We start from the raw sequence: 10,809 nt of genomic DNA on the forward strand, positions 1-10,809 counted from the left end.
GCGCCATATCCGGCGGGGAATTGTTCGTACGTACGTACGGTAGCATTTGCAGTACGCACTAAACCATAGTTATCGAACGAACCAGCCTCTCCGTGGTTCGCTATACAGACAGAACTCCCAGAAATGATTCTCTATCACTTGATATGGCGCAATAAGTGATAATAATCTTCAAATCTGGGATCCACCGTTTTCACAAACAGTGCATTTGTATACTAGTTGATATTCTCTCTTTAAGCTAATAATTGATCATCCCCGCAGACGATTATTAAGAGCTTAGACCGGTTTGAAGTGCGAAGTGATCAGCTCTTGCTTCTTGTTTGCGAGCTTCTTCAGGTTATGCTCGAAGATCCATTTGCTTAAGAAGCTTTTCGTCATACTTACAGCACACGTCGTCTCGTTTTCACTCGACAGCCTACGCATGACGACACTGGCAGCTGCAGCAAACTCTGCATCGCTTGGAGCGCCTTCCAGTAGAGAATCAGGTGCGTTGGTCACTTCTTCTGCTTCCTCATCAGCATTCTCTGGGCTTGGCATCACTAAATCTAACACTGCATCATCAGAGTAGGCAAAATGCACTTCGTTTTCTCCCGTTGGGTTGAGAATATCATCAATTGAGACAGCATTGGTCAGGTTGAGAGCGTTGACAGCAGCCTGGATGTCAGCAACGGAATCAGCCATGGAGCGCTTTACACTTAACGGATACACGCTCGAGCTAGTAGAAAAGTTGCAGGAGAAACCACATTTTCGCCAGCAGTTTGCCACAGTATCGGTAGAAACCTCGCTCCACGCCGTCGCAACCCACTTCATTGCTGTCAGAATGTCTAAACCAGTTCTTCTGTTGCTGGTCAGCTACTTCCAGTGCGTGCATGAGATGAAAGCGCCGATAGTGAGCTTTAAAACAGGCAATGATTCCCCCATCTAATGGCTGCAACACAGCCGTCGCGTTATGCGACGGAGCGTTGTCGATTAGTAGCAAAATCTTACGGTCTTGGCGAGCCATTAAAAAGTTTCTGAAACCAGTGGCGAAATATAATAGTAGTCATCCACGCATTTTTGTTGGCATAATAGTGTAAGAAGCCCAGCTCTTGAGCCGATTTTTTCTTGAACGCACGAGGCTTCTATGCATGACCAATGAATAACGGTTCGAGCTGCTCTCATGTTCGTCGCCAAACCCACCGTAATCCGTGCTTTGTCTTGCTTGACGCCACGTGCAGCTCGATCTGGCACTCCAACTGTACGAGGTGCACTTCTGTAAAAAAGGCCAGATTCATCAAAGTTAAACACATCATCCGGTGAGTACTGGCCCAGCTTCGGCTGAACTCGAGCCAAGAACGCTCCTGCTACCTCACTGGCGGCACTAGCTGCCTCGCCATGTAGTCGGATATGCTTGAAGTCGTGTTGTTTCTTGAAGGCTCCTAGCCACCCAGCAGAGAAGGACAAGTCCTTTGTAGCTAGCCCACGTTCCTTCAGAGCGTCGAAAACAAGCTCAGGGTAAGTGACAGCACGGTTCGTTTTGCGGGTCGCAGATGTAGTTGGAGCTGGTTTGTCCTTGTAAGCGCGTGTGTACTGGCGCCTTGGCTAGGTTAAACTTTGTTTTCGCCCACTTTGCGAGCTCAACCTGCGATTTTAGGCTCTCGCTTACGTTTCTCCGCTATCTGGTACTTCTCGCTCTCAGTCAAGTTGCCCTCGCGCAGAGTTCTTGGCTTGTGGGCACTTCGCTACGACAACAATGCCACTACATGCACTGTTAAAAATCCTTTTCAGTCCACGGTGATAATCATTTCTGGGAGTTCTGTCTGTAATGCATACACGCATGACCCCATTGATATTGCTTTGACAAAAAACTTCTCGAGAGCTTCAACATCCTGCGTCACGCAGCTATCAGTAGATTTGCGATTTATCAAGCGGTTGGCATAGGTCTCGACGGTCGTCGGCTTTGTAGTATGGGTAGAAGCGAGCATGCTATCATAATAATTCTGCTGTTATGAGCTTGGATCTCATGCATCAGTCATCTGTAGGGCCAGAAAAAAACTAAGAGCCAACGTTCAGGCTGAAACTACTCCTACCTACCTATTTCGTGACCAACTGTATGACGGTTTATCTCTACGAACAAGGAACCGAGGAAACCACATGCCCTCTTTGTCGAAAAATATAGAGATGTGCGCGAATCGACGAGTACAAGACCGATAAGATACCGTGACTTGCTGCAACAAGCACTACATGCAGAAAATCCTTGTCCTATAATAGTGGGTTTGACAGCACACACGCAGTGGAGTACACAAGCTAGTATGGAATTGAAGAGCTCTGTGGTAACGTGGCATAAGTGCTTATAAAAACTTTACGATCAAGAGGGACACGCCAAAGCTGATCCTATGGTACCGTTTGTTCGTTCTTTAAAATATTAAAATATCGTGGTCGCAGAGATACCATCAAACCACTGCTCCATCCAGTGGAACCACCTCGCCTCTAGACTCCGACCACCGACAACCATGGTGTACTCTCTTAGCGCTTAGACCCGTGTCTACATCAAGTTCATCGCTCTTGGAGCCATTATCGTGGCGGCTCTGCTTTCGTCCACAGCTCCACATCGATAGGGTCTACTTTAACATATCGGCGTCTAGCATCCTGCAGGAGCATCTCTAACTTCTCCTGAACACTACAACTACTTCCAACCCTAAAGGTGGCGAGACCAAGACTTCTTTATATGTAGATGGAGGTACTAGGCTACACGCATAAATAGCTAGCTTCATCGTATTCGTTGACTACCGACTAGCTAGGTTGAAATTAGTGAAGGTGACAACGTTGACCATCCAGTGTGTTCAGATTAGAGTTTCTGGAGTTGGATTATCTAGATTTTATGCAGCTCCAGCTGCATAAAATCTAGATAATCTTAAATAATCTGGAAATAAATTACAGATAAAGTACCGGCGGATAGTCCAATACTTAACTCCAGTTAATGAGGGGTTATCGTCCCTTCCACAGGGTCTCGGTCCCGGTCCTAAGAGGATTTCCATGGAGCGGAGGACCTGACGTGAATATCTCCCAATCCGAAGCAGATTCACATTAACCCGAACTGGATTCACATTAACTCGGACAAGATTCACTATAAGTCGGACGAGATTCACTATAAGTCGGACGAGGTTCACATTAACTCGAACAAAATTCACATTAACTCGACGAAATTCATATTAACTAAGACTAAAGCAAACAAGCTACACAGGAGAAGAGACCTAATGCATATCGTCGAGGATCTTTTTGTGTAGAAGCGCTCGAAAGTTTTCTGCCTTCGTTGTATTCAACCCACCACGCGTCCATTTCTCGATCTCATCAGTAATAGAAGTTGGCTCAAACCTCGAAATCATGCTTGCAATCACATCCATGTAGAAAAGCATGTATATTCCGCAGTCCAAGCAATTCGACTGCTGAGGCTTCGTCTTATACGCATATGTACTCCATTCGAACACTGGAGATGAGGTGTCATTGATGGTGAGAGCGTGAGCGAAAAACCACTGCAGAATCACGAATATATACTCGGTACTGTGGGCGCCCTTTAATGAGTTGATGTGATATGCTTTTGCTTGGCCTTGTTGCGTAGCATTCTCAATGATCACAAAACTCCAGTGGTTCCCACCAGATATTGGGAGTAGCACACAGCGATACGATTTCCAGTCAAAAGCACTAATAGCGGCACGAATTCCCCGTCGTTTCTTGACGGGGTTGCCCATATAGTACGCTAATTCGATCTCACCAAACAAGCTAGATCCACAAGGGCGATGTTATTCTTTTGTGCCATATATCGAAAGATGAAATAATCTAACGATGATTCAGTTGTTGTTGCACCCTGCAATAAGCTGTCCAAGTCGTCGGAGAAAACATGGATTGTAAGCGCACGCTGTGAATCCGTCCACGTCACCAAGGGAACACTTTTAGCATACCGCTTCCTGAAAAAATGACTTGAAGGATGAGCACTGCCAGTACCCTTTGCAGAGATAGCTGCAGCAACTCCACCACCAGACACATTTGCGTCGTTTTCATTTTTGCTTCCATCTAGAACTATAGGTTCTGCAGCATCCTGTCTAGAGTGGCTGGCACCTGCATCTTCACCAATCTCGGGAGCACGTTCTTTGCCTTCACGACAGTCACCACACATTTCTTTTGCGATCGCATCGTCTTCGAGCTGTGCATCACGAGCCATGCTATCATCAACTGCATCATTAGTAACTAAGTCACCACTGTCTTCGCTAACAGCCACCATATCCACATCGCTATCACATTCATCACTTTCGTCACTTTCATCATCTGCAACACGAGTGCCCAATAAATCGACGTCACCACTGACATTTGCCGCGTTGTTTACTGCGACTTCTTGATCAACAGTGCTGATACCCTTTCCAGTTTCATGAGTATTGCCTTCACGTCTCTCCGCTGAGGAACTCCCATTACTCTGCTTCTGCTCTCGGTATCGATCAATGAATCGCCGCACCCATGTCTTCTGTGTGTTTTCCTTCCAACGAGCAAATACCTCAATTCTGCTGCAGTATGCCAGCAGGTCACTTGGCGTGCAGCGTCCATCCTCTAATAAGCATTTGTCGTAATGTTCCAACACTCTTAATTCAAATGGGGCGAGCTTATGGACGCGCCCCCCTCCTTTTGCACACATTCGATCGCCGACTTTCGCATCGAAGTCTCGGTCCAGATCGTCCCAGTACCGCTTACGCCAGCCAGAAAGAGTGCCTTTGGATACTTTTAACATCTTTCCAGCTACCTCAGTACTCCATTCGGGGTGCTGTCTCCACCTTCTCAGTCGCACAAGCTTCTCCTTCAACGGTAGATTTACGCAGGAATGAACCATCTCTCGTGCTCCCTGTTCCCGAAGAAAAGCTGTACTGGAAGGCTGAGAATATTCGACTTATTCTGACTCCCTGGTCGACTTATTTTGACTTCATGGTCGACTTATTTGGAATTGGTCGAGTTAATATGAAACGAGGTCGAGTTAATCTGAATTGGCGGTCGAGTTAATTTGACACGAGGTCGAGTTAATCTGAATTAGAGGTCGAGTAAATCTGAACCTCACGCCATCTTGCACAGCAATATTTGGGACGCTAGAGGCATGCGATTGCATCGGCCTCAACTTCATCTTTAATCATTTCTGCATTTTGAGAGACCCAGTTCAACGACTTCTTCCGCGATCGACGGCACTTTTCAATAGCAGCCACAGATATTTGAATCGCAACTTGTTCTGGTATTGAAGATGAGCTTTGTACAGTGTTTGCAACAGCAATTACAAGATCCAAAACACGACGCCGACGATTAAAAAACCGGCGTTCCTCGGAATCACACCATTTAGTTCCATACTGCGACTCGAGATCACGTACAGCGACGTCACCATCTATACCAAGAGACCATTCATTCCATAATTGCTGTACAGTCTCCAATCCTCGGCGCATTTTGTACTGTTGCCTCTCGTTAGAGCTGCGCTGAGTTAGTGGAGAAACCGAGGCCGCTTGAACTGGGGTTGCTAGCTGAGCACTTGGTTGGTCTCCTGATAGAATCTGCACTTGGAGGATTGCCTTACCATCCTGAAGGGGAGCCAGCACTTCAGGACTTCGGTAAGGCTGCCTTCAACAGCTTCTAACGTTGAACGCGCCTGACATATCGCACTTTTGAGATCATTATGTACGCCATCGATTTTCGCATTCAGAACAGGTACAGCTTTTGTAACGCTTAACAGATAGGTTATCAGTTTTGATCTTCCACATTGGTGTGACACACCGATGGATACATTGAAGTGCCACCACAGTGAGTGGTCCACACATAGAAAGCAGCATCTTTCTACCAATCAGAGACATGAAGCCAACCCTTTCATAGATGATAAACAGTTTTAGCAGCTTTTAGAGGAAGATCAATTTACAAACAATACAGTTCTCATTTTACCTAATCAAAGTCACTTGGAATCCTTTCTTACTTAACTTATATTTGTGTACTCAAATATAATTAACCTGTGCTTCCAAATCGGGTGGTTTGGTACTATATCCTGCAGCAAAACAGCATCTTGCAGCACAACCTTCCGCAGATATTGTAATAGTTCAAGAAAGCCACCTGACGCAATTGACTGCTCCGCCGCCCCGGTGTTGATAGCTTCTTGCCATCCTTCTACCTGTGGGAAAACTTGTTTTTCCAGTGCCACAGGTGGATCAACAGATGCGCGGACAACAAAAAAACTCCCTCGCGCGGGCTCAAAACCTGCCAATGTGCGCATTGCCTCCCTAGGAAGCGATGTGAGGTAGCATTTCTGCATGGCTTGATTGTTCCACCTGCCAAGGCGTCGAATTTGGGATTCGCTTGCACCAGCTAAGTCCGCCATGCGCGACCCAGAGCCACGGCCAACATGTGTCTTGGCTGTACTATGAACACCGACAAATATTAATGCCGCTGTGATAGCCTCGTTATGGGTTTTGTATGACATTGCCTTGGTAGTATCCTTTCCCGTTTTCAATAGCTTGGTTGGGTACCAGCTTTCCGAAGATGTAAAGTCTGGGAAAGGCTCGCCATCGATATGCCAACGCCAAAACAAGTAAAACCCTAGCAATCCATGAGGGCAAATTTCAACGTATTTGCTGCGCATGCAAGCACCAAACTCAATGCGGCCAACCTGGTTGGTTTTTCCCTGCCTCATCACCATCACCAGTGCTCTGCCCGGACTGTACCCCTCATTTTCAAGAAGAATGGAGTGTAAATCTGCTAACTCCAGCATACGCGCGGACTCTCCGCGCATTAAGGCGTAGTGACTTAGCAAAAACGCGAAGAGATTCCTCAACCAGAATCGCGTCCTGGTGTCCAAAAAAAATGAGATATCTGCTGAAGCTGCTCCATCGTAGTATACCCGTCAAGAAGGGTGTCAGCACCGCGATCTGCAAAGTTTTTCCGCTTTCTGTCGTCTTCTTCAAACTGAGTGAGCTTCAACAGTGCTGTTAAGGCGTCGTCGCGAGGTGAGGGATTGCTGTTAATGTTTGCCCGCGCTTGCTGCTTCCAAAGATCTACCATCGCTGCAACATATGCATTCACACTTGATCTCCCTATTGTGGTTTTCTTTTCGCTGGTGTTCTTGGATCCTTTGTGACGCTTTACCCTCCCAATCACGCACTCTTCCAGGAAGAGATGGAGCTTCTCCCCTGTCACAGTGAAGCGCGTGGGTTCATTAAACGAGCTTCCCTTCGACCTGCACCAGTCCAAAAACTCCTCCTGGCGCTTGCTGTACGCCCTCACTGTATTTTTTGGTCTAAGGTTGATTGCTCTGCTATAGGTCCGCTGCACCGACTCCTTCAGCTCGACGCGCATGCGTGCTTCCTCGGCCATTGTTTTTTGTGATTGAGCGCGTCTAGCCTCTGGCAGCCATAATTTTGGCCAACCAGCAACCATAAGTCTTGGCGCTCAAATAACCAATTATCCTACTTCAAAACCGGAAATAACTGAAGTGATTTGTCCTGAATCCACAGGGTACCACCCAGTCCCGGGCCGGACCCCGGTGATGATAATACCGGGTACCCCCATAACTCCAAGGTGTTTATTTTTTGAGCATTAGAGAGGTTTCGAAATTGCGCTTTCACTGCCATTACCCTCACAGCCTGCTTGGTGATAGTGAAAGCCACGTCGAGTTTTTTTAGTTTTCGGACGTTCACTATACTCACATTTTGCCTACTGGAGGATACTCAATACTAATTTACTGTTCACTACGGTACTGTGGATATGGGTGGCGAGTACTAAGCACACTTCAGCGCCCACGCGCTCGCCACATCTGCCCCAAGACCTGCATCACCGGCGCCGCTGCCAAGGCGCAGCGCGTCCAAACCACCAACGGCGTCGCTCTCCAGGCGCTGCACGCCATTATGCTGTCTCTGAGCGAGTACGGCATTGCGTGCGTGTATCTCAATGCGCTTGACGCAGAGCGAAGCATTTGAGCTTCGCGCTGTGCTCGTCCGGTACGGGGAGGAGAACACGTTGCTGGAGCTGGTGGCGGTCGGCGCCGTGCACGCACCCGAGCCCGTCAACTTGCTCGCGTGCACGGACGCAAACGCTGAGCACTACTTTCGGTTACATATGGGCGGTATTCTCAGGCTTGCAGGAATCGGCTGATCCCGATTGCTATATTTCACGTTGATGAATGCTGTGAGAGTTACTCATCCCGGAGCCAGGTCGGACGTGAGACAAGACGATCTGCGCGCCGTTAGTTGGGACGCGACAGAATAAAGTTTTTTTTTTTTTACTGTTGAAGTTGCTGTTGTGCATGTCCGACAGCTTTCCCTCCTCGTGTACGACACGTTGGATATGGGAGTATGCGGTAGCAGATAAAAAGAACAATGAAAGCATTCTCATGTTGGTTCTGGTTGAGCTAAGTGACGCAGCCGCTCTTTTGGTGCTCGTCGGCAAGGCCACCTACGCAGCAGGACCCACCCTGCGCTCTGCTAGTGTCTTATCCGCAGCAGTGTCCGCTAAGGCTGGTGAGGCTGCTGCGCCTACCGGTGGTTTTCATCTCAGAACGCGGTGGCCGCTGCGCCGTGGAGGAAGCCGAGTTCATTGTCGCGCAAGAAGTCGTCAGGGCGTCTGCCACGTGCTGCCACATCTCCATTACTTTGCCGTAGCTGCCTTTGTAGGGCTCGTCAGCGATGATTTAAGCGCTTCATCGGTGTCCGCGATGTCCTTGCGCTTGCCGTCCACCGTTGCATCGCGTTCAGATGTGATGAGGTTCTGCTTGGCGAGCAGACCGCAAGGATGGATGGTGAGGGGAGTGAAAGTTGTCACCAGATTTGGCGTTTTCACTAGGATTTTGTAATGAAGGTTTAGGGGAAGCAGTGTTTTGAACAGCGTCTCCTTGATACCGGTCGTAGGGGCAAACCAATGCATTACAGTGAAGGCAGAGGCCTTGGCCTCCAGCTCGGCCGAGTTGGTTCCCTCTGTTTGAGGACAATGACGCTGCCTTACTGGAGGTTGTGCAGCTGTCTGGTGCCGCTGATGATTTTGGCTGATAACGTGGACACCGACTCCTTGTACAATCTTGGGTACTGTTTGAAGGTGTCTGATACCCAACGACCGTGAAACTGTATCGCCAGAGTTTCAACCCCAGCGCGATACATATGTGTGGCACCACCAACTCGCAGCGAGTGCGTGCTATACATACTTGGTTTTTTGCCAGCACGAGAGGCGGCCTACTGAAGTACCCTTGAGACGCGTTGCGCTGTCACGCATTCAGGCGCGCCCTTCTCGTTCAAAAATACGGCAGCAGGAATACTTGCAAGGAGCACCTGGTGTGCCTTGAGCAGACATAGTGCTCCGAATACTGGGCACACGATGCTGTAACCTGAGCGCATAAGGAAACGCTGGGTTGGATCTGCCTTCTGATTTGTCTTTGAACCGACTAGACTGATGTGAACGGAGGCTCCGTCTCTGGCACTCGCTGTGACTCGGCCTCATCATTGCAGATGCTGACATCTTCGGCTTTTAGTGTGAACCATGCGAAGCTCCCAGTTCAGTCGCGACGATCTCTGAGCGTCTGAGTAGAAAGAAGAATGAAAGACCCCCCCTCAAAGTGCTTGGTCAGCTGAGGCGTCGATATCGAGTGCTTCAAAGCAGGACTCGAGCATGCTGATGGAGACCGAAGTCTTGTGTTGCCGTGGACGGACGACGGATTCCCTTGATGACCATGCGGATTTGTAGATGGTCCGACGGAAATGACATCCCCGATGCACGGAAGAAATGTCTAATGCCTGTTAGATTAGCCGCGGTCGTTGAACTCTGGAGGGGTTGGCCTGGGTTGTAGCCGCTGTGAAAACCTTGAAGTGCGAGGTCGGTAATGTGTTGGATGGCGTTGCACTTGATGCAGAATCAATCCCGCGTCTCGTACACTATGTGAACCACTTCCGGAAGGACTTGAGATATCACTCGTAGGTTGTAACCGCGACAGAGCGCGCGGTTATAGAACGCCACGTCTGTTCGAGTCCAGTCGCGTCCGTTCGGGGGGAAAGGTGACGCCATCCGCAGGTTAAGGAAGTGAATAAGTTAGCTTTGAGTTCACTGTTAGTTCACCGCGAACCCGCATCGGCGATAACATTTTCGGAGCCAGGAATGCGAGAAGACGAGAAGTGCAGATTCCACTCATGTTCCCAGAGACCGAGCAAGCGGATTAGAGTTTGTGCCCGCTTGTTGGACGCGGAAATCTTGGACTGCCACCTCACTTCAGACGTGTTGTCGATGCGAAAGCGGATATGAACGGGTCGTGAGCCATCGCTGGTGGCGTAGCCAGCCGCCCACGAAGCCCCTATGTATAGGCTGCGAGCGCTACGGACAAAAGCACCCGATAGTTGATGTCGAAACCCACCGAGGAGCACTCCTTGGTCTGGCAGATGAGTTCGCGCTCGACGATGGAGAAGGAATGCACGATGGATAACTTCTCGGAACGCACTAGAGCACACAGATCCTCGTCGGGCGCGTCCATTTCGACCACATTATCGGGAGGAGGCTGTGAGTAGAAGTAGATCGGCGAGACACCGTTGAGGTTTGGAGACTGCAGCACTTGTAACCACTGCAGCAGGCCTCGACGCATTGCCTCAGTAATGAAAACAACCTACCAGCGGTGCAGTTGACGTTCGTGTTGACGGAGCCGCTGTAAGAATGTTCGAGTCGGACGAACACAAGTCGCCACGTGCCGCAAGCACCCAAGGATCTACCGGTACTCCGAGCGGCGCAGGGAGGTGGCGCGAAGGGCGCTTCGTACGATCCGTCGAGCTTTCTCACTTTTTGACGACGGCATGGACA

At 49.1% G+C, this 10,809-nt stretch overlaps 1 protein-coding gene across 1 annotated transcript; it reads right to left on the bottom strand.

Moving 5' to 3' along the window:
- Positions 1–10,312: 10,312 nt before the first annotated feature.
- Positions 10,313–10,597, bottom strand: IUM83_16555 (uncharacterized protein; the record flags this gene model as incomplete). Its single annotated transcript, XM_067941444.1, has 1 exon — positions 10,313–10,597. One exon carries the CDS (start codon positions 10,595–10,597, stop codon positions 10,313–10,315), a length of 285 nt encoding a protein of 94 aa, XP_067783280.1.
- Positions 10,598–10,809: the final 212 nt, after the last annotated feature.

The sequence above is a fragment of the Phytophthora cinnamomi genome, assembly GCF_018691715.1.
Source record: "Phytophthora cinnamomi strain GKB4 chromosome Unknown Contig100, whole genome shotgun sequence".
Classification (NCBI taxonomy): Eukaryota; Oomycota; class Peronosporomycetes; order Peronosporales; family Peronosporaceae; genus Phytophthora; species Phytophthora cinnamomi.